Source organism: Neophocaena asiaeorientalis, unplaced genomic scaffold, assembly GCF_003031525.2.
Source record: "Neophocaena asiaeorientalis asiaeorientalis breed wild unplaced genomic scaffold, Neophocaena_asiaeorientalis_V1.1 scaffold244, whole genome shotgun sequence".
Taxonomy (NCBI): domain Eukaryota; kingdom Metazoa; phylum Chordata; class Mammalia; order Artiodactyla; family Phocoenidae; genus Neophocaena; species Neophocaena asiaeorientalis.
In genome coordinates, this window is record NW_020173763.1 from 322376 (window position 1) to 347880 (window position 25505).

General features: G+C 37.1%; 1 protein-coding gene across 2 annotated transcripts in view; it reads right to left on the reverse strand.

Moving 5' to 3' along the window:
* Positions 1 to 25505, reverse strand: part of LOC112403736 (bifunctional heparan sulfate N-deacetylase/N-sulfotransferase 4) — a 234339-nt gene that overhangs the window by 37603 nt on the left and 171231 nt on the right. For both annotated transcript variants that reach the window (XM_024751344.1, XM_024751343.1), the window contains exon 6: positions 7930 to 8112. In XM_024751344.1, coding sequence (XP_024607112.1) covers positions 7930 to 8112 — 183 coding nt within the window. The remainder of the gene's footprint in view (positions 1 to 7929; positions 8113 to 25505) is intronic.

A 25505-nucleotide genomic window follows, 5' to 3' on the forward strand; every position in this document is an offset into this window, starting at 1 on the left:
ATCACCTTCTATATTCCAGGCACTTGCTTGACATAGATTATTTCTAATCCTCAAAGCAACCTGGCAAGACAGATATTATTATCCTTTCTTTATAGCTGAGGAAGCTGAGATGCAAGGTGTTTTATTTAGGTCGTGCTGAAGGTGACACAGCACATTAGTTTCAGATTTGAAATCCAAAGCTGGGATTGTCTCTGCAGTTAAATTGTGTGCGTGTGTGTGTGTGTGTGTGTGTGTGTGTTTGTACTCGACAGAAAGAGAGAGAGAGACAGGATCCTGCAATGATTATGAAAAAAAGGATACATTTGCATGCACTTTCATACTTTGCTCCATTGTTACGGTTTTAATTCTAAAGGTCAGAAAGTTACAAAGCAATTATATCCCTATCTGATTGTTCCCCACATATCTGAAGCTGTTACACAAAGTAATTTACTGTTTTTAGTATCTAGCATTATAGACATATTGAAACTTTGAAAATATTCTCAGTTAAAACTGCTTTAGGCAGTGTATATGATAACAGTGCCAGTGTAGTGAAAATGCATGCAACTAGCTCTCACACAGGTAAAGGGGCTGCAAGTGGTTTCTGTACATGGAATATATGATGAGGTGAGGCAGATTTACTTTTAAGTAGACATCAGCAAGATGGACAGGAGATTCCCTGAGGTTATGAACCAGACTTAGAAAGGGCAGTAAATTCTGATGACATCATGTTACGTAGAAGGGTATGAGCACACAGATTCTCCCTCTCTGAGTAAAAATTACAAATTCATAATCAAGCTAAAAACACATACTAAAAAAAAATCACACTACTGACCTTATCCTGAAGTTCATATTTTTATAGATCCAACCTACCTGCCTTTTCTCTACTAAGAATCTGCTCTGCTCACTGCTTCTACACATCCTTCCCTGAGAAGAACACCATGGAATTATCAGTTAGACTGATTATCCCCTCTCAAGTCATGTGCTTTTTCCAGATAATGAGGCGATCTCTAGACCTTAACAGCTGAAACATTAAAAATGCCCAGTGCTCATGGTAGAAGGATTATTTCGTTAATTAGAAACATTCCCAGGTTACTGGTTTTCTCTCTATCCCCCCTGCTTGCTTTCTGCTGTTCTGACCTCACTGTTTAGTGGAGAATGCTACGAAAGATGTTTTTGTTTTTCTTTTTAAATTCTTCTGCTTCCTACTATCTGGATGTGTTGGGTTAAATTTTCTTCTGCTTATTAATTTTGGCGTGTACATGTCTTTAAACAAAATCCTTTTCCAAATCTGCATTATACAAGCTGGTGACTTTCAGTTTTTTTGTCTCTCAATGTCATTTAAGCTTAATACAATCCACGGACACTGATGAGGAATTTTCATAGGTTACGGATGTGTGTTCTCAGTGCTTCAATCAGCAAATCCATATGGAGAAACTCTGAGACACACACCATCCTTACAGAGACTCGACTCTACCTGTACACCATGTAAGCTAGGGAGTCCTTCAGCTCCTTGGAAACGCCTTTCCTTTCTGCGTGCACTGATCCGTAATGAATGCTCTCTCCACAGAACTCCTGTAGCACTTGATAGTCTGATTCATACTCAGACTTTTCTACCAAAGTACTCTGATTACAGAGGCACATAAATGCCAACCTCTGGGGGTGGAAGTGGGTAAAAGGGACCTGTGGTTCATGTGTGGATCCGGGGTAATAATGCCATGAGAGTTGCTTTAAGCACAAACTACCTCTGATTTATCCTAAACCCCTATGCATTCTTCACCATATCACACCACCTTTATTTCAATAAATGTATACTATTTGTATTTTCCAATGAAATAGTCTCTGACTAAAAAACTGACCCCAGGAGAAGGTGACAAGTTTACTCTGTAGCTCTGGGTATCTTCAAACAGATAACTGCACACTCTCGCATACAATACCTTATATTATTACTTACTGTTATAAGAATATCCTGTCAGGGAATCTGGATAACCAACTCAATGAAAGAAACTGTATTTTTAAACTCTTATTAATAGGTTGGTCTCATATAATGTATTCACTCATAGTATGACATTTTTAGTATGACATTAACAGACATTTCTGTAGGGCACACACAAAAATTTCAGTTTTTTATTGTTATACTTGGATTAGGGGTTCAAAATATACTTATTTTATGATGATTTTGATTCATAAAGTATGAAAGTATTATAACAATTTACATTTAATTTAATTTCATTTAATTTTATTTTATGAGCTACCTGCAAATAGTTTTTCCATGACGAAACCTCAGTAAGTTACTTGTGTGGAGAATTTGACACCTGACAAGATCATATTTGCAACTGATTGATGGGAAAAGGAAAATCCATGACTTATGTCACCATTTCTAGATGTCAGAATGTCTGACAGCCTTGTGTAATCAAAACTGTAAAGTGCTTTCTTGTAAATTAAAGAATTAAAATTGTGAGGAATTACCTGAATATTTGGGCAGCATTCCTGAAAGGTTTAAATACTATTCTGAGTTAAGAAGAGAAATGTAACCACATGGTGATTAGGAAAAATATGTCAGATGATGATGAAGTCTGTACCTCTGCTCTGACCCTGTGAAGCGATAAAAACCGTTCTGGCTATTTCACTGGAAAGGCTAAAAGATGAAAAAATGGAAGTAAAGAATATGGCATTATAGAACTCTTATTTATTTCCCCAGCTGTGGATGTCATTACTTACGTATCAGAGTTCCTTTAATCTCAGCATCTCACCCACAAACAATTTCTAACACTTCTTCTCGGAAGGTCTCACTTTCTTACACAGCCATGAAACCATTTAGGGCTTCCCTCTCTCATGGTTAGATTATTATCCTAACTTTAGCTCCTCCTGTTCTTACCTGTCATGGAAATAAAAGCTTCTGGTATAATCTTTTTGGCCAACACTTAAAAAAATTATTTCACTCTCATCTTCAGAACACACAGATAGTTGCTCCTTGTTGCCTATCGAACCCAAATTGCTCTGGTCGTTCTCAAAGCTTCCTGACTGGCTTGTATGTGTTCCTCGAGGTTATGTCCCATTACATGGGAGGGGAAACTCGTCCCCAGGAAACAAGCGTACCACTGTTACTGTTCCTTGTGCACACACAGCCCTCTGCTTTTGCTTATCCATTCGTGAGGTTTTAGTGACAGTAGCTACGGTACTACGCTAGGTTCTAGGTTACAAATACGAATGAATAAACACAGTCTCACTCCTTAAGGATTGCATGAGCTGGTGTATGACAAGCACAAGTGTCTGCAATACCATAAGGTAAGTGCAATAATAGAGTGATAAATAAGGCATAGAGTGGAAAAGAGAGGAAAAAATATGAAGACACATTTTTGATGTCATTTTGTTCACATAACCAGATGCTATTATGGTTTGTAAATTACACGAAGGCAAAGACCTTTCTTTTTATTATGTAGGTACTTCAGAAGCATAGGTTGCAAAAACTCACACTGAATACCCCATCAGATTCTTCAGAGGTCACAAGGTATTCCTGATATTTCATTCTACACAGACAGTCGATGGTAGAAGTAGATTTATTTTTCTAAATGTAAAACTGCCATCTTGGTGTGGTTGGGACTACACTGGCTTAGAAATAAGGCAACTTGAGCTTTAGTCCTGACTTGTCCCTAATAAGCCACGTGACTTAGAACAAGACATTTCACCTCAAGTGTCTAGAATGAGTAAGTTGGGCTAGATGTCCCTAACTTCTCCTGCTCTTACAATCTGTAATTCTCTGCAGCAGCATTCCTTCAATAGACACAAACTAATAGAATCTACAATGTGTATGTCACTAGACCTTGTGATATGTTTATGTCACAGACGTTCAAATCTCATCGTCTCTAAGCTGGAGTTGGATGATTTCACGGCTACAATCAACTAAGGTACTAACTCCCTAAGGTCAGCACACTGTGGCTTTACTTCCCTACTTCTTTAATCCTGGAGACACTGTCCTGGAAAGAGAGAAACTGAAGCTCTTTTTTTTTTGAAACTGCAGCTCTTTGACCATAGTCTTGGTCACACAGGCAAGCAGGAAACCACATCACGCTTGGCATGTTTATTGATAGTGAGACTCTGGAGTGACTGACTGAAGATTGAGACTGAGCTAACCTGACAGCTTGAGAGCTTAAAAGCATTGATTAGTGAATGTGCAAGAATCTGACCTTCCAACTGCCTCCATGTTGTGGTTTTGGTTTCTATAATAAGAGGTAAAAAAAAAAAAAAAAAGAGGAAACCTTATTCTTTTATACTTTGTAGTGATTATTCTACCCAAACAAAAAGGGACACGAATTAACAGAAACCCATGAGTATAATTTTAAGAATCTTACACACCAGGGACTATACTGAGGAGGATATACTCTAGGGATAGAGTTCCCTGTGTGTCCTCAGCATATATTCTCATAGTAAACAACTCCGAAAGACTCCACTTCCAGTGAAGGGCGCACATACATTCTGCATTGTACTTACCATGCTGTCCATTGACAGATATTCATATTGCACTTTTTAATTAGGTGACAAAGCAGTTTTCACATATATGGTAGTTGGTGCTAATGAAAATTTACATAAGGAACCAAAGGGAATTAAATAGATGTTAAGATTATCATTTTGCATGGTTTTTTTTTGTGGTAATAAAAAAGTGTGAATTGAAAATCTAAGGAAAGATAACTTTTTAAAAGTGAAATTCACTAAATAAAAAGGCATGTTTATAAATACAATAAAGTACCTGTGACATTTAATTTAGAGAACGTATAGCAATGGCAGTGACACATAATATTAATCGATCCTAACTCTGTAGGGTTGTGATGAATGGACTATAAAACATTTAATTAGGGCTTCCCTGGTGGCGCAGTGGTTGAGAGTCTGCCTGCCGATGCAGGAGACATGGGTTCGTGTCCCGGTCCGGGAAGATCCCACATGCCGCAGAGCGGCTGGGCCCGTGAGCCATGGCCGCTGGGCCTGTGCATCCGGAGCCTGTGCTCCACAACGGGAGAGGCCACAACAGTGAGAGGCCCGCGTACCGCAAAAAAACCCAAAAAACAAAAAACATTTAATTAGTGTTGGTTATGCTGAAATGTTTTTTGTAAAATTAAATTCATGTTGTATAAAGGATATGATGATAACGCCTTTAGCTGTTTTACTTGATGTTATAAATACAAATATGAGAAGAGGAGAAAACCACCAGGGAAAGGAACTCAAAAGTATTATGCACTTTATCTTTACCTGATCATTTGCAGTTTTCTGACACCCTTTATGACTGGCAAAGTTTATCAGGTTTGTTTCAGTAAGTCTACTGTTCTCAAAATCTCACGTATGTGAATAATTCCCTGTTCAACTTAACCGCTATTTTGCTTTCTATTCCTTGTTTTCTTTCTTAAATATATTTGAGAATATATAGCACTTCTGTTAATGGGAAATGTTTGCAACTTTATTTTTCAGTCAAAAGAAACCATATAGGGCTTCCCTGGTGGCACAGCGGTTAAGAATCCGCCTGCCAATGCGGGGGACACGGGTTCGAGCCCTGGTCTGGGAAGATCCCACATGCCGTGGAGCAACTAAGCCCGTGCACCACAGCTACTGAGCACACGTGCCTAGAGCCCGTGCTCCGCAACAAGAGAAGCCTCCACAGTGAGAAGCCCACGCACCACAACAAAGAAACAACACAGCCAAAAAGAAAGAAAAAAAAAAGAATAAGTAAAATGAATAAATTTAAAAAGAGAAACCATATAAAGGATATAATTCATGTGATAAAACAGGAGTCTTTTAGTAAACATTTACTCTTGAGTGTTACTTAAATACTCTTATAATAAGCTGTTTTGATAATATATATATGACAACAATAACAAAAATCTGTGAACTCTCTGAAGCCTCTTCTGATTAATTGTATCACTTATTAAGAACTCCCTAGGAAGTTACCTCTATGATGCTATTCAAAATTAAAATAGTCACACTCACAAATGTTTTGTTTGTGTATGTATATGTTCTCATGTCTTCCAAAGTGACGTAGTTCTCAAGGAATAATTCTACTTTCTCATTCTAATTTTCATTTATACCTTCAATCAACTAGCACAGTATTTCATATTTAACAAGCATTCGATCATTGTATTTAAAATCATTATAATGAGAACCTACTGTACAGCACAGGGAACTCTACTCAATGCTCTGCGGTGACCTAAATGGGAAGGAAATCTAAAAAAGAGTGGATATATGTATATGTATGACTGATTCACTTTGCTGTACAGCAAGAAACTAACACAACATTGTAAAGCAACTATACTCCAATAAAAATTAATAAAAAACAAAGTAAAACAAAATAAAATAATCATATTAACCAAACCTTATTGGAGCTGGCATGTCTTTGATTATATTCATTCCCTTACAAAATGAACAGTGTCACTGATACCAAAAGTATCAATAAATACAATTCTTTATTTATAAAAATTCACACAATATTAAGAAATACAAATTCTTCATAAAAAAAGAATTTTTTTTTTATGAAGGAAAAGAAAGAGTAGAGCTTGGGGCCATTGACTCATTTTTTAGATCATCTGTCTGCCATATTTGTTAAGTTGCTTACTTTTTATTGTTACTGTAACCATGAATTATAGATATAAATAAACGTGTGAAAAAAGAATTGATTTACTGTCAATGATTTATTAATTTTATAAGTATGTGAGCACTTCTGAGTAACTACCACTTATGGGAGACAAAGCTTTGCCTTTATGAAATTCAACATCTACGTGGTGTGACTATATACACTACAAGAACTATGTCTTTATCTATTTATTCGTCTACTTAATATATACACCAAACATATAGCTGGTCAAGCTGCTGAATAAATCATCAAAATAAAGTATGACTTACTGGAGCAGTTTTAAAAGACATTTTGAAATATATAGCAGTGAATAAGAATAACAAGGAAATGTTCTGCTGACTTTGAGAGAAAATATTGCATTTTGTTTTTCTTTGCATTCTCAAGAGCAACTAGCCTTGCCTTATACATAGTAGATGCTCAATAAACATACGGTGGATGAATTCCTGACCATATAGACACAGAGGGGCATGTAACATGAATTATGGAATAGAAACACAGGAGAGGGAGATAGGATGGTAAAAAGTCTGTTTTGCAGTGATTTCTCATTAATGAGGATGCTAGCCCTCTACTGACTACTTAGCAGGAGACCATATGATCTGCTCTCTGCAGCCAGCTTATTGATTGTGTGGGTCAATGTAACCTGATGCATAAAGAACCGAGAAAGTGGAAGGTGGCATTTTCCTAGATAAATGGTAAGAAGCAGCTCGTTTACATTTTCATGCACTGAGGCTCAGTAGCTCCCACATAAAGTTGAATTATTCATAAAAGCAATCCTAAAACTGACAATTCCTTCTTTATTAATAGATATGATCCTAGCAAAAGATTAGATTAAAAAAAATGCACGAAGACATCTTAAAGATAGAATCTGTATGAGCATGAAGTAAAAATTGCTTCTCCCTTTTTTATTTAGACTATCTGTGTTGTGCACACACATATCAGGGTCTAGTTCTACGCTCTTAGATTATTGTGGTCCTTGGTTTCTATCTTCCTAGATACCCAATGCCTAACCATTTTGCTGCTAGTCAGTGCCCACGCTAAATGCAAGCCAAAGTGATTAGCTCTGAGAAAAAACCAACAATAAAACAACATCCTCAATGCAAAACTTCCAAACTGACTGACCAACTAACAAAATCCCAGAAAAACAAATCCAAAATGTGAACACTTAATCCATAAAACAAATAAAAAATATTACTGAAGAGAATGAAACTATTGGATAAAAAAGAAGTTTGCATTAAATGACAGTTTTAGTATCTCCAGCAGAGTTCCTAACACAAACTCGGCACTCACAAATTGCTAGTTTCTTTTCTTTCAGCCCAGGAGAGAACGTGCAGTGCTACCTGCCAGAGAGGGTCTTTCTGCTCAGGGAAGAGCTCAAAGTACTTGTTGGCTAGTTGCACTGGAGGCAGAGTTTGCAATTTCAGGTTGGTCCAGCTCTGCGCGAAGTTGGCCAAGTTCACAAAGGTGTACAGCCCGAGGCGGTCATTCCCATAGTTTGACAAATGGGTCATGAAAATGCTGATCTGAAAAATAAAAATGACCATAAATATCATATGCATATGCTCAAAAGTGGCATAGAAGCCCTAGGAAGTACCTCACCTAAACGCCGAATTTCATAAGTACATTATCATTTCAGGTGGGGTGTTATGGCTGGAATTGTGTACACCGCACCCACATTCGTATGTTGAAACTGTAACTCCCAATGTGACTGTATTCAAAGATAGGTTCTTTAAGGAGGTACTTAAGTTTAAATGAAGTCATAAGGATGGGACCCTAATCTGATAGGTCTGATGCCCTTATAAAAAGACACCACAGTGCGTTCCCTCCCTCTCTCTTTCTCTCTCTCCCTCTCTCTCTGTCTCTTTCTTTCTCTATCCCTCCCCCCTGCAATGCACAGAAAAGAGGCCAATTGGAAACACAGCCAGAGGGCGGCTGTCTTTAAGTCAGGAAGAGAAGTCTCACCAGAAACTGAATTTTCTGGCACCTCGATCACGGACTTCTAGCCTCCAGAACTGTGAGAAAATAAATGTCCGTTGTTTAAACCACCCGGTCTGTGGTGTCTTATTATGGCAGCTTGCAAAGACTAATACAGGTAGAAAGCCACACATTTGATTTCTATTTCAAAGTCACTCTTAAGCTCACTCTTAAAATAAAAATTGAAATTGGGATTGGCATCCCCTCACTGCCCATTAAAAGTATGGTATTACTTTACATATCAGTTTTTCCCCCCATTGTGGAATCAAAACTATCAAATCCAATAATCTAATAACTCCCAACCTAGAGAAGAACCAGAATTAGACCAGTTCTAAAATTGAAAAAACTGTTCCAGACCTTTTTTGGTATAGATATGTATACAGGTTGAAATGAAATCAAACTCAATAAAACTTGTTTGTTTTTTTTGTGTGTGTATGGTCTAATGACTCATGAGTATGAAACGTACAGTGTGGGGAATACAATCAATAAATATTTAATATTTTTGTATGGTGACAGATGGTAACTAGACTTATCATGGTGGTCATTTTTAAATGTATAGAAATAATGAATCAATATATTGTGAACCAGGAACTAATATAGTGTGGTAGGCCAATTATACCTCAAAAACAAACAAACAAATATACAAACTCACAGAAAAAGAGATCAGATCTGTGGCTACCAGAGCCGGTGGCAGGTAGTGGGTACTGGGGGAGGGGGAATTGGATGAAGGTAGTCAAAAAGTACAACCTTCCAGTTCCAAGCTAAATAACTATGAGGGATGTGATGAACAATATGATAAAGATAACGAACGCTGCTCTATGTTATATATGAAAGCTGGTAAGAGAGGAAATCCTAAGTTCTCATCATAAGGAGAAAATATTTCTTTTTTCTTTTTTTTTTTTTTTTTTTGTGGTAGGCGGGCCTCTCACTGTTGTGGCCTCTCCCGTTGCGGAGCAACAGGCTCCGGAAGCGCAGGCTCAGCGGCCATGGCTCACGGGTCCAGCCGCTCCGCGGCATGTGGGATCTTCCCGGACCGGGGCACGAACCCGTGTCCCCTGCACCGGCAGGCGGACTCTCAACCACTGCGCCACCAGGGAAGCCCTCTAATTTCTTTAATTCTGTATCTATATAAAATGATGGGTGGTCACTAAACTTATTGTGGTCATCATTTCATAACGTATGTTAAGTCAAATCACACCTTAAACTTATACACTGCTGTATGTCAATTACATCTCAATAAAACTAGAAGGAAAAAATAATAGAGCATTAGTTTGCATAAGAATTAAAAAAACAACATTCTGATAAGTTAGTGTAAGTCAAAGGTATCAGGTTCATGGAATGCCCTTTACTAGAATGCTGAAAAGGATCCTCTGAGGAAAGCCCATTAAGATGATTAAAGATACTCCTCACCAAGGTTGAAGGCGGGGAAGAGAGTGGGAGAACTTGGCCTATTCCCTGTAAATATCACCTAAAAAGTATATAGAGCTTACTATGTGCTAGGCATAAATCTAAGCCCTTTACTTGTATGGAATGATTAAGTCCTCACAACAATCTTATAAGGCAGGTACAGTTATTGTCCCCTTCTACAGATGAAGAAACTGAGGCACAGTGAAATAATTTGTTCAAGTCTCACATCTAGTCAATGGCAGAGCAGAATTTAAAAGCTAGGCAAATCTGACACATGATATATCTGAAACCTTCACCCAAATAGTTTTATGTATAGAGTTTGACATCCATCATTGTTTTCCATTTGCTGTTTTGAAAATAAAAGACAAAGAATATCTATTTATAGAAGAAAGTGGAAAATTTATGTAAGTATTATCTTGGCAACTTAAAGTCTTTTTTTTAAAAATCAGAATGACAGGTTTGCCGTTTTGAAAATAAAAGACAAAGAATATCTATTTATAGAAGAAAGTGGAAAATTTATGTAAGTATTATCTTGGCAACTTAAAGTCTTTTTTTTTAAAATCAGAATGACAGATTTGCTGTTTTGAAAATAAAAGACAAAGAATATCTATTTATAGAAGAAAGTGGAAAATTTATGTAAGTATTATCTTGGCAACTTAAAGTCTTTTTTTAAAAAATCAGAATGACAGAACATAAATTATTTTTGGAATCTTACATGAAAACTTTTCAGACAACGATTTATAATATTTGAAAAGAATTTTACTGACAGACAGACTGCAAATTTATCTTTGAAGGCAGTATCACTCCTATCATATTTCCAGTCCATTTCTACCCCCCCCCGCCCAGGGTATATTCAAAGCTTTTTATTCTGAAGGTCAAAAAAAGAGAAAAGCTATTTTAAAGAATATTCTTTACATAGCTTGCTTGGATAGAAATTTAAATTAAAGCCCTCAAATGCTAGTTGATAAAATGATCTTAAGATTCATGTGGAATCACTTGAACAGACTCAGGGTAACTATGTCACTGATTTTTACATTGGCCAAACTCTCCCTCACTCTTAAGCTCTTTTTCTTTTTTTCAAATAGGAAGTGCCCTCTTGGCAGGACTTTAATTATAGAGTTTTTAGAACATAACATAGTATCAGTACTTGATGACCATATAATTGCAATCATTGTCATGAGAACTTCTTTGTAATCACCACAAAATAATATGCATTTGATCCCAATAAGTATGCATTTATCTCATGTTGCTACTGTAATTAAGAAATAAGACAGTATGAGCAGTGTTCTCCATGATAATTATAGTTTCTTGGGGCTGAAAAACCCAGCTAGCGCCTGAATGCCTGAAGAAATACAATAACCTCCTAGAAATCTGCCACCTGCCCTCTAGCACTGTTATTTTAAGACGGAACTTTAAGGCACCTGTAAGTGTCTAAAATCTGCCAAAACTGTAAATAAAAATACTACTTGAAGAATACTGTAAAAATTATTTTTATATCATGGGCAGATGTATACCATTTTGTTAGGGTATTGCCATAATGCTTCTAAATGATTTTGTGGCCCACTAGTTCTAAGTCATTTATCCAGAATCTCTTTAGGAGAACAAGCCTTGCTTCCTGAAGGAAGTATAACACTGATGCAGGGCAAACGGAAAATCCACCTTTGGAAGAAAGCAGGGTCTGGAGATGTTGCATGGTTCTAAGCTGAGGCATGCTTCTGCATTTAAATGTTCTTTTGTCAAGAAGAAAGATGAGCACCCTGGCCACAACAGTTGAAATCATTGTGTACAGGGTAGCATGTGTACGTGCTTTACTGGTTAGAAATATATTAGTGCTGGTACATGGTCAATTGACTGCACTTTCAGAAGAAAGATTCTGCAAGCACAGCTTAACTGTGCATATCTGACTTGCTAAAAGCAGCTATTGTGCAGACAGAACATTTTAGTTTTAGTATTTCTGGCCACATGGCTTGTTTATAAAAAGAAAAAGCAAAACCTATTCGGAGAGTGTAGGAAGAATAAGACAAATTAAGAATGTATGTGGTCTGAAGCATAAATAAGGGAAGTGGAAAGAAATGCAGTATGAAATATTTGCAAGTAATTTTTCACAGACATAGTATATTGCTATTATTTTTTATATGACAGTGTATGTTCCTCCACTTATTCTGTGCTATTATATATTTATTTATTTTGATTGTTATTTCCTTAAGGATACAGTAAGACTATTCTGGCTCAATACTCCCCAAAGTATCATCTAGAAAAGGTATGACTGCTACATTGGTGCAAATGGTTTGCAGATGCAAACCCACTGTACCTTGAAATATTGCAGCTCAGAGATCTGCATGGATTCAGACAAGCAGCAGTTTACCTCTCACATGATAAAGATGGGCAATGATACCGTGTTCGATGGATGAGTTTAAGAATAAGATATAAAATGCTAATGTCAGCAGGCCACCTGCAGCAGGCCTTCCAGAGGGGTCACCGAGGTCGGGCTTCTATCACCAAGCTGGCCTCTGGGCTGCCCCCCACCTTGTCATTGACGCTGCTACATATGCCCCTTCCTCAACTCTCAACACTCTCAACTCCATTATAACCGAACAAGAAACAAATCTACATTCTACCTTTTACCTGTTGTAAAAATTAAAAACCAATCTTGAAGGCACTCTCATAGTCTAATTATTCATTAAAAATATATAACAGCATTTCTCAATGTCAGATGCAATATGCATGCACTAAATTTAGGAAGATCATTTACCTGTGGAATAAATCCATTTAATGATGTGTCTAGAGTCCAAGGAAAAAGGAGGTTTTAAATAAAGTGATGTATAAATCTTGATAATAGGGAATTGCATAAAAATAATGGAACTCTAAGGATAATCTTTAAATGTGGGTAAAAGCACTGCCTGTTGTAGAGACAAACAGGATAGTGTCAATATTATGTAAATGTGGGCAAGTGGCTGTTCTTCTGAGTCTTTAGCTGCAAGTCATACAATTGTTTTGTATAGCATTTTACTTTGCCTCTCTTACTAAGTAGAAAGGATAAAGGAAAAAGGGAAAAATAAAATAAAAAACAAAGGCTTTATTTTATCCAGAAAATGAAGCATCAACCCTCTCTAAATTGAGCTAAAATATTTTCAGACTGCCAATACCAGAATAATCTTCTGGCTTTTCCTACTTGTATGGCAAGCACAATGTCATTGTAAATTGTATGGATATTAATATCCATAACCAGAATATCAAGTATAGTATCTTAAATTAGAATTTAAAATCTTTTTAGAGCATGTATTCTTATTTAAAGTACACATTAAATATTTGGATATCAGTTCTGTGTCTTATAGTGCCTCTAAAAATGATATCATTTACAGAGTTGTTGGATATATAGCTCATAGGAAAAACACATTATTATAATAAATACAGAAACGATAGCTTTGCAGAGAAAGAAGAGATGTACTCTGTTTTAAGGCAGCTTGCCCTGTGCTCATGACACAGCACGGAACTTTTCAAGACAAACATTAAATATTAGCAGTTAGTTTCCATTTTTGCCTCTGTGGCCCTGTCAGTGTACTGCTTTTCAGAAAGAGTCCATTGTGTCTAAAAATATGTCCATTAGTTTGTTAAATTATTGATTAGGCTTTTAGTTCTCATAAAATGTGAAGATAGACAGAAAAAAGGGGAAGGCATCTCTGATGGCTCATCGTATGTGCTTTGGCATCATACTCATATTTTTCCTATAAAAGGCAATTTTATGTCTTCATTTTTTCTGAATATGGGCTGGAACCATACAAAAGATACTAAGAGTCGGATCATGCTTAACATTACCAATTTGCATGCCGGTACATTTCCAGATTTAAACACCAATGACGTAATTGTTGTGAAATAATTAGAGGCCCCCCTAGTATTACTTTTTGGTCCTGGGCAACTAATAAGTTGGTATATGCATACATCTATGTCCTCAGATGCCAAAAGTAAGGAATATTTGCCCAAACCTAATATAATTATATTACTCTGCCACTCAATCTAAAACCCATCGTTAGACTGGAATTCACTATTGAGATATACAAGTTTATTTTTTAAAAAATGTATCATATATTGAATGATTGGTCAATGACTGATCTTTTTTAAACACATGATGTTTTTGAATCTTAATGTGAATTTATTTAATAACTTTGCCATGGGATTTTATGTTCATTTTTGTTGTATTGATTAGGTACTAAGAACTCATCCTAATTTTTAAAGAAAAGGAAATTAAGCTCAAAGGGTTTAAGTGATCTTTCTGAGACTATAGAGGAAATCCTAGCAAATCAGTGCTCAAAGTTGGGCATGTGAGTTCAGAATCAGTGCTTTCTCACATCCAGTGTTCTGCCAGAGACTTTGGCAGCAAGTTCATCTAACTTCTATTTTCTGCTTTTCCTCCTTCTATTATTTTAATTATCTGGTAGATTTTATTTGTAACAATATTAGGTTAAAACTAATATTTCTTTGTGTACTTTTCCTAGAATTGATCCAACATAAAATTTCACTTATGCATTAAAATTTTTTAGAAGTATAAGAAATAAAAGTCAATATTTCAATATTTATATTTCTACATACATACATTTCAACTGATTATTGACTCTGAACATTTCAAGATAATTCACACTGAAGAGAGAAATGGTTATTTCATTTAAAAAAATGGCAGGCGGACTCTCAACCACTGTGCCACCAGGGAAGCCCTAGCATATTTCTTAATATAAATGTGTTATAGAAATTAAAAGTAACTCCAACCTTCCAATCTTAAAGAAACATGTTTGATTTTAACAGACCCTTCAAGATATATCCCTCTAAGAACTACTCTTAGAAGGAGAAAGAAAAAGAGGAGAAGAAGAAAGGAATAAAGAATGGAAAGAAAGAAGGAAAGAAGGAAGGGAGGGAAGCATGGAGGGAGGGAAGAAGGCAGGTGGGCAGGAAGGAAGAGAACAAAAGGAAGAAAGAGAAGCAAAGAATAGCTCCAAAATCAAACACATCTCACCATCTGTAGGGCAGATGGACAGGAAAAAAGTAGGAATGATTTAGTTCATGGCTTTAAATCTCTACTGAGTAAACTGAACTCTACTGAATCTATTGATTCAACCACTCAGGAAACTTAAGTGAAACCACTAAGCAGAGGGAGCGCTTTTGCTCCACGTGACTTTCAATGTGGTTTCATGTAAGATGTGCATCACCACAGGCATTTATAATTAATTACTATTCTTAGTTGATGTTTTAATACCCCACACCCTTGACTATTAAAAGGAAGACTTTTCTTGGGTGTGTAAAAAAAAACAAACAAAAAAACCCCAAACTAAACCTTTTCTCATAAACCAAACTAAACCTTTGCTTTTAATTTGGAGCAGGTTTAATGAAGAAAATAATGCTAATCAAACAGTTTAAAAAACAAAAGACTTAGTAATTAAAATATTATCCTGGGAGTCTCTATTGCATAAGTCAGAAAATATAGAGAAAGGACTTTGGGTTGCTGTTAAAATTCACATTGGTTTGGTTTGCACACAGTGGGACAGTAGCAATGTGAAATTTGGAACCAGAATGTCTGGGTTTGAGGACTGTCTCTGTCTTACCATATCAATTAATTTCTCTGAATCTCTGACTTTTCTACTGTAAATGGAAACAATACCTTATTTTACAGTTCTATGTGATGCTCCAATGAGTTGGGGAATTCCAAAATATTTTGTAAAATGAAAAACATTGTATAAAATTTATCATCATTAGCACATTCAATTAAGGTAACTATGGAGTAGTTAACATATCAAATATAATTTTAAATCAGTTGATATAGATCTCAGCGATAATAATATCTTTTGGAAGCAAAGTCGGTGTTTCTTTGTTCCGCTGAAATAACTGCATATATGGTGCTTATGATAATTACTGTGATTTCTAGTCAAAACAGAAAATATTGGGTATATTTACACCAGAGTAAAAATCACTAAGTTCGATACCTAATATATGAAGCTCTTTTGTAGTCTTCATGTAATTTCTTAATAAATGCAAGTTTTATCCCCCAGAATCACCTCTGACAGCTGCAGTTAAAAATCAGTATAGGAGATCGTTAAATGGAATTCTTTGTTTCATTCCAAAAAGTGCCATGAGGAGATTTTAGAGACAGGACTCAAGGGTGGTAGTGCCATGAGCTGCTGTCTGCTTTGCTTTACCCCATGCACCCTAAATCAAAGAGCAACTCCAGCCCTCTCCCCTGCCCTTAAAGGCACTCACCGCTTGCCATATTATGTATTTGTTTGGTTAGTTATTGTTTCCACGCTCCCATGTTAGAATGTAAGCTCCCTGTGTCTAGACACTCTACTGCTGCTATATCCTCAGGGTTTGTAAGAAGTTTGGCAATACTAGGCGCACAACAAATATTTATTGAATAAACAAATGAATCCTTGGTATCATACACTTCTTTTGCTAGTAGAAAATGTGAAATAACTTAATTGCTTTCCAATTATTCCCATATTCTAAAGATGTGAGGGGAAAACCAAAACATTCTATCCTCAATCCCTGAAAACAGCTGGCATTTAACAGGATACAATGAACTGCTAAATTACATTTTTTTATTTGTGTTTTCCATTTCCATTATCAGACTAAATGCAACAGAAGTTCCATTCCGCATCTGATTATTTACCAGTGTCCCAGTTTTTCAGTCATAATATTTGGTTAGTGAATTATTAACGAATCAGGACTGTTTTGATTCAAGACCAACTAGAGTGTAAACACTGGTCCTCCTGAATAAAGAAGTTGGGCAGTGATTTCGTCAAAGCAGCCGGAAATAGGGCAGCTGTTCTAACGGAGAACGGGCTTCTGCTCTATTTCAGTGAGTAGGAGCTTAACTCTCCATTTTTCTTGTACATTAATAGAGGCCTAAGTCATTAAAAGGCAACACATGCTCACAATCACATTGTTATTGCATGTATTTGTGTTTCGTCCTGCTTTAATAGTCAAGTCAGAACTGAGGTTTTAGATGTGACAGTAATTGCCTTTTAGAATGCCCTGATTTTGGACAAAGATCTACCATTTTACACAAAGACAAACTACCAAAGCTGCTTTCCATCTGAGCTACTTAGCACTACTCTCTTTTCAAGAAAAGAAATCTCCTTTCCAACCATGTTGCAGTGATGCCACATAAAAGTCATGGAAGTGCAAATTCATATCACGGGCAGTTCAGCCCCTGGGTAGAGAAAACATGTCCATTAGTGATTGGCGTAAGCTGCAGTAACAGCCTCAGAGTTCAACAGTTTTCAGGGAGAAAAAAAGTAATTTTTATTTATTCAAACAATCAACCAATTGACAAATATTTATTGAATGCCTACTAAGTGCCAGTCTATTAGGAACTGGAGATATAATTGTGAATAAATTATGAATAGTTTTTGCCTAAAGGAGTCTAGGATTAAGTGTTGATATAGAAAAGAACGTAGCAGATTATAATACAATGTGAAGTGGAAATTCCCTGCTCTACGACATCACACAGATGCAGGCAGTTGGGCATTGATCTAAGACTTGTGGAAGGCTTCTTGAAAAAAAAAAAAAAGAACCTTGGAGCTAAGATCTGAAAAGTGATGAGTTAGGGACACTTCAGGTGAGAGGATAGGTTGGAGTAGAAGTGGGTGACATGAGGCTGAGGTCATGTGTTAGAAGAAGGAACTGTGTATGTGAAAGGCAGTTGGTGAAAGTTTACATTCCAGAAACTAAAAATGCAATGTAGTCCATGCAAGGGGGTAAGGTAGCAAGAGAAAAGAAAAGACCAGTCATATCAATCTTTTAAATTCTTGAAGGGCTTGGGCTTTAATCCTAAGAACAATGGAGAAACACTGACAGATTTTGCGTAGGGGTGAGAGATAGTCAGATATGCATTTTAGGAAATATATCCTGAGTGCCTTATGAAAAAGGGTGAAGATTAGAGGTCAGGAGTCATTTAGGAGGTTTTTCTAGGCATATAATTGGGAGATAATGATGACCTGGCCAGTGGCCATGGGAAAGGAGAGAAATTAAATAGATTTGAGTGATATTAAGATAATCAATCTCCAGCAGTGATGTCAGCAATGTGGTGGAATAAGATGCCCCTTATTTGTGTCTTTCCTTCAAACAATAACAATCTGGCATACATCCATGGACCAAAGTGCCTTTGAGAGAGCTGTGGGATCCAGCATCACATGCCAAGGGACCTAGAAGGAGTCTACCCAACCTGTGTGTGTGTGTGTGCTGGTGGGGGGACAGTAATAGGCATACAGACCTCAGTCCCAGCTGTGGTCCCTGCAGTGGCCTATGAACTGAGTCTGGCCCCTCTTGGATTCGGTCCAGGGGTCCCTGGAGAACACTGTCTTAGACAATCACCCATTGATGAGAGAGCCCTTGTGGAAGTCCAGATTCCAGTGGAGAATTTCCAGCACATCACCGTTAGAGAGAAAAAAAAATATGAGTTTGGATGCATTGGAGAGGGTAAGAGGAAGAGTTTGAGTTTACCTCACATCATCTTTCCCCCAAGACAGCATAGTTCAGGGCCAAGAGACATTTTCTCAACCCATGATTTCTCCTGAGGGGGAAGTGAAAGCTTGTGAAGGAGCACCCAGCTTCCTCAGCTATGCAGGGTGCTGCCAAAGAGGGCTACGTGTCTCACTCCATCCAGCATGCTGAGTCATGAGCTGTATGACTGGGAGGTGGGAAGAGGCAGGGAGAGCAGCAGATAAGACTCTCAGAGGGATTCAAAGGTTGTGGATCCTACTAACTGCTTCTCAGACTCCATCAAGAAGCCCATCCAGGAGCCTCTGGGCATGCCTATCTGCAGATTCCCCCAAATGGCCTTCAGGAAACCCCAGAGCCCTGCACACCTCACCCACACACACTTCTACCCTGTGGCCGGCTCTCAGTGCACGCTCCAAGGGCAGCAAGAGCCTCGGCAGACAACTAATGAACGTGTGCAGGGAACCAGGCAGACTTGGTGGCCTACTAAGAGACTACAAATTTCAGCTTTAGCTCCACCCCTGGGAAAGCAAAAGGGAGACTGTCAGAAGCCATGCTGGTACGTTACAGGATTAAGAGAAGGCATACAATTAAGAACTCTCTCAAAAGAGAGAAGTGTGGAGAAAGTGTATTTAAGAAGGACTGAGAAAACCTCAGAATCTCTAGCAGGGCTGAAGGAAGGTATTTCTCTCCCAAAGTCAGTTACTAAAGACTGGAGGAGGTGATTACTACTTCAAACGTGAAGATGGAGATGCAAGACTTCAAAGAAAATGAAAAATCAAGGAAACACCAAAGGATCACAGTAATCTTCCAGTAACTGACCCCAAAGACATGGAGGTCATGGGATATTATTCAGCCATGAGAAAGGAGGAAATCCTGCAATTTAAAACAATGGATGGACTTCGTGGGCATTCTGCTAAGTGAAATAAGGTAAACAGAGAAAGACAAATACTATATGATATCACTTATATGTGGAATCTAAAAAAATCTAAAAAAGTCAAACTCATAGTAACAGAGTAAAATGGTGGTTACTAGGGGCTCTGAGGTGGGAGAAATGGGGAGATGTTGGTCAAAGGATACAAGCTTCCAGCTATAAGAGGAATAAGTTCTGAGGATCTAACAGACAGCATACTGATTATAGCTAACAATACCGTATCATATACTCTATTATATACTCAAAAGTTGCCAAGAGAGCAAATCGTAATTGTTCTCACCGCACACACACACGCAGGCACTCACACGTGCATGCACACACACACACACAATGATAATTATGTGAGGTGATGGAGGTGTTAACTAACCTTACAGTGGTAATCATTTTGTGATGTATGTGTATCAAATCACCTTGTTGTACATCTTACACTTACACAATATGTCAATTATATCTCTATAAAGATGGAAAAATAATGAATCTCTAATGACCTGTGTTTGATCATATGTGAAAAGTGAAACAAAGAAGCGATCAAAGATGACACTCAGTTTTCTGGTTTAGGTAACTGGATGGATACTGGAACAATTTTACCAAAATAGGAAACAATAGAGGAATGAATAGAAGAAAAGATTGAGAAACAAAAGCTCTAAAACAGTGGTTATAGAGAACCAGACAGGAAGTTAAAAAGGGAAGCACAGGCTCTTGCTATGGCTGCTCTGAGGGGTCTGTTGATACCACATACATTTACAGAGACTCCAAGCTGTATGATATTCTCCAGTATTTTGTCAGTTAGAAGCCAGCTATAGATCTGAAGGGAGCAGACAGTTGAATTCTTCCAGAATTGGGGATTTGCCAAAGTAATGGAATGGAAGAGAAGTGGGACAAGGGGTTTCTTAGTAATGACTGGCAGACAGAGACTGAAATTATCTCAAAGTATTTTCTGTAAATTAACAACATTTTCAATCTTTTAAAGTATATTTTTATACTTTAAACTACTCACTTTATAGATACACAATGTCATAAGGAATGGGGAGGAAGAATTCTGAATACTCTGGTACAGGTACCTGCACTGCATATGAAACAGTACAGTGTTATTTGAAAGTAATCACAAGTTAGTTAAAAATGTATATTGCAAACTCTATGGCCACCAGTAAAAATCTTTTTAAAAGAAGTATAACTGACATGCTAAAAGAGGAAATAAAATGGAGTCATTTAAAATGTTCAGTTAGGGCTTCCCTGGTGGCGCAGTGGTTGAGAGTTCCCCTGCCGATGCAGGAGACGCGGGTTCGTGCCCCGGTCCGGGAAGATCCCACATGCTGCGGAGCGGCTAGGCCCGTGAGCCATGGCTGCTGAGCCTGCGCGTCTGGAGCCTGTGCTCCGCAACGGGAGAGGCCACAACAGTGAGAGGCCCGCGTACCGCAAAAAAAAAAAAAAAAAAAAGTTCAATTAAAACCAGCAAAGACCAAAAAAGAAAGGGGGGCAAGAGCAAATGCAACAAATAGAAAACAGTTATAACATGGTAGATACTAATCCAACTATCAATAATCCCATTAATTGTAAATGTTCTAAATCCAACAATTAAAGATAGAGATGATAAGAATGGATTAAAAAAACAAGACTCTATATGTTGTCTACAAGAAACCCACTTTAAATATGACTCAACCAGGTTAAAAGTAGAAGGATGGAGAAAAATATGTCATGCTGACATAAAACAAAGAAAGCTAGAGTACCTATTTTTATTTTAGAAAAGTTGGCTCCAGAACAAGAAGGATTTCATGAATAAAGAGTACATACATTGCCAAGAACAGACACCAGACTTTGCGCACTCACACATATACTCTTCACACACACACATGTGCAGGTACACTCATGCACATATGCTCTCCGACGTATTCACTTGCACATCCATATGTAGACTTGTGTGCACACCTACACAAACTCCAAGCTACTGGGGAGACAAGCAGACACAGTCAACATTGGGAGAAGGAAAAATCTTTGGGTTTAAAATCACAACTTTCAACTTAAAATATTTATAATGTAACTAAAAGTGGCCAGAGAGTTATGGATTCTGGTTAAGATAGTCTTATTGAATCCCCTACCCTGCAGGAAGCAAGGTTCAATGTAGCACATGTAGAGTTCTTATACAATAATCTTATTATATAATCATATGTTTTCCAGTAATAGTTCTTTAATAGCTCACAGTGATATGGTACCTTTAAAATTATTTTATCTAAACACTTTAACATAGGTAATGCTTATATCTACGTTAAAACTTGCTTTAACATGGGTTAAATCAATATCCATGTATAATATTGATTTGAATTAACTTTTTTTTTTTTTTTTGTGGTACGCGGGCCTCTCACCGTTGTGGCCTCTCCCGTTGCGGAGCACAGGCTCCGGACGGACACACAGGCTCAGTGGCCATGGCTCACGGACCCAGCCACTCCGTGGCATGTGGGATCTTCCCGGACTGGGGCACGAACCCGTGTCCCCTGCATCGGCAGGCAGACTCTCAACCACTGCGCCACCAGGGAAGCCCTGATTTAACTTTTAAGAGGTATTGTTTCTCACTGAAAAGTATCTGTGATTTGGTTTTTTTTTCTTTGTTGCCTTTTAGTAAAGAAGTCATGTAAAGGATATGAATGGTGTTCCACCTAACGCTAAACGAACAATATTAGAATAACTCCTCTATTGAAACATCATGATTGACAAATAATATCAAAATACATATTTAAAAACAGGGGTACTGAAATTTTGATTAAAGTGAGCCAGGCGGCTAAAATGACCCTACTGTGTGATAGTCATCTCAGTGACTTGTGACCTTTATGGTTTTGCAATGGTCAGATATGAAGAAAAAATTATCTTTTCATTTCACCATTTTTTAAACTTCTGTCTACCATTTTCCTATTTTCTGCTTTATATTGTATGCTGATATAACTATGGGTTTTGCTGGCCTCAGTCTTTTTATTGAACTAGCAAAATGTCCTATAATTTCAAAACTGTCAAAATCTGATCTGCATGCCAGAAGGCTATATTTTTAAATACATGAATAGCCTTGTGAACAAAAACATTCCTGTCAAGTGTGCATTTCTCAGTACCAAAACAGCTCCATCCTTGGTTATCTGTCACAGCAGTTCTTTGAGATCTGAGCGTTTAACATGTATCATCTCCTGACAGTCTACCATTACAGATCACAGTCTGCTATTACAGATTAAAAAGTATAGCCCATTCACTGCTGTTGGATCTCCTGGAGCACTTGGATCTGGTAACTCAACAAGCAGCTGCAGTAACACAAAAGGATTGCTGAAACAGAGATTTTGGACTGACAGAGCACTAATTTTAATAATGACAAACTGTCTCAGAATTCAACACTTTTCATATGCATGACCCTTTTGCTCCTGAAACGAAGTAATTTACGTGCCTGAAAATTGTTCCTGTGCTTTAATTTGGTACTTGTATTGATATACAAATGTGTTTTTACTTCAGCACATCTGACATAAGAGTTAAATGTTGCCTTTGTAATGTTTCTTCAATGCAAGGACAAAGAGGCAACATGTGAATGAAATGTTTTCTCTCTTCTGTGTTCTCATAGCATTTTGAATATGGCTTTATACGCTTGTCTATTATATTTTAATTAATTAATTATTTTTACCACCGGATTGTGAGCATATCTGGAGCAGGGAAAAATTTTATACATTTCTTTATCTTGGACTCTGCGTAGTTCCTGGCATAAGACAGAACAGGAACCACACACTCATATGAATGTAGGGGCCAGCAGTTAAAGTATAATACAATAGTTTGGATTTATAAATTTAAGAAAGCAAAACAAAAGCAAGATGCACACGATAGAAAGCTCAAATTCACATTCAGGACAATCAGGGGTGGTGGTGTCAGTATTGACCTAGCAAGCCCATGCTTTGCTCTCTACTCTCCAGTAGATGGCCATGCTTCTTTTCAAGGCTTCATATAAACTTTGCTAATACATTTCCATTTTTAAGTAATGGTGAGCAATATTCCTCTCAAACAAAACATATCTGTGAACTGAATTTAGGTCATGCGTTGACAGTTTTTTAAACTTTGAAGAAGGTACTCAACAAATATATAAATGGCTAAAAGCAGGGCATCAAAAGTTATATATTTCATAGACCACTCATTTTGAAGCATGGTTTCACTAACCAGTTGTTAGTATTTTAAAACTTATCATTTATTAAAACATACATTTATATTAATTAATAAAACTAATAACTATTCTACAGAAAATGAGTTTAAAGTCATAAAAATACTTTAAAAAAATAAAAGGCAAACAAAAAAAAATAAATAAAATGAAGTACAATTTCTTTTTTGGCTACACAAATTTATAAATCAAGAGCATAAAGAGATAGTTTTCAAATTGAATGAGTGCTTGCAAATTTGAAAAGTTGATTTTCCTTTAATTTAAATATTTTAAGCCACCATATAGTGATCAAACAATCTTTCACTTATCTCCTCATGAATCTCTAAATTTCAGTGATGGGATCTGTGAGGCACACTAAGCAACTGTGTAATATTGTTACAAGTAAAATGAAATTTCCATTGACTTTTCTAAAAAGTGAACCCCCAATATTTTTTCCTTTAAACATCCATATTGAAATTTAGAAAGTCATGAAGAGAGAACTGAAAGACTGCTTGATCAATATATGGCTACTTAAAATATTCAAATTAAAGAAAAAACAACCTTTTAAATTCTTCAAGTACTCATGCAATTTGAAAATCTCTTTGTGCTCTTAATAAAATTATTGTTAAATATAATGCTAATATTTTCATGATATCACCATTTAATAGGGAAAAACAGATGTAAAAAGAAAGTATTGAACAATTTCAGCATTTGTCCTAGTTTTATGGAGTTATACTTACCTGGAACCATTGACAATTATTATGTAGAAACAAAATATAATCCAGTGGGGGCGTGGGGGCTTCCCTGGTGGCGCATATATCATCCAGTGAAAATGTCAACAGAGAAAGAAAGGTAAAAATTATGAAAACAAGCAATGCAAACATGTTATAAGGCTGTTGGGTGAACACAACAGATAGCATTTTCTTTGAAAACAGAGAGGAGGTCTTCAGTGTATTGGAACAGTCCAGGAAGAATTCACAAAATAAAAGGAACTTCAATTATACTTTGAATATAAGTATATTTTGACTATCTCTAGAAGAAAGTGCTTGGTATTATTTCACTTTGGATAGGAAGGAAAGTATGAAAATGGGATCTATAAGGCACACTGGAGAATGGCAAGTTTTATGAGCTGATGATGTTCCCTTAAAATTTAGTCATTGAAGCACTAACCCCCAATATGTCAGAATGTGACTATTTGGAGATATAAACTTTAAAGAAGTGATTACGCTAAAGTGTGGCCTTTAGTATGGGCCCTAATCCAATCTAGCTGGTGACATTATAAAAAGAAGAAAGTGATACCAAGGATGTATGAGCACAGAGAAAAGACCATGTGAGGACACGGCAAGAAAGTGGCCGTCTGAGAGCCAAGGAGAGAGGCCTCAGGATCATGGACTTCGTCTCCAGAGCTGTGAGAAAGTAATTGCTGTTTAAGCCACCTGGTCTGTGGTATTTTGTTATGGCATCCCCAGCAAACTAATGAGCACACCATTTTAGTAGGAATAGAGGATTTATGTAGATAGACAGTGGGATGTAGCTTAGGAAAGCCTGGGGCCAGATGAAAGAGATCATTGAATCAACCAGCACTGAGAAAGATATTTATGGGGTGATAAGTGAAGGCGTGGGTGGCATATAACATTGGGGGCTTGTTTCACTGTCTTATGTAGTAGAGAAGTATTGGTCCATGCAGCACCCCTACTTCATTCTTGGAATTGAACAAGGAACTGAATGTCCATCAAATTCTTTAGAACGTAGAGGCAAGTCCCTGGATTCACTGAGCAACACTTTGGATGGATGCAGAAAACACTTTCTTGTAGCTGTTTACTGTTTTCCTGCAAGTTATTTTCCACCTTGTGTGAAGATTTCACATTGCCAATTCTTGGTGAAGAGAAATATTTGTGACATGAGCAATTAGGCTGTGAACCTAAACAAGGGAGTGGGTTGTACACTATTGAGGATTGTCTAATTTT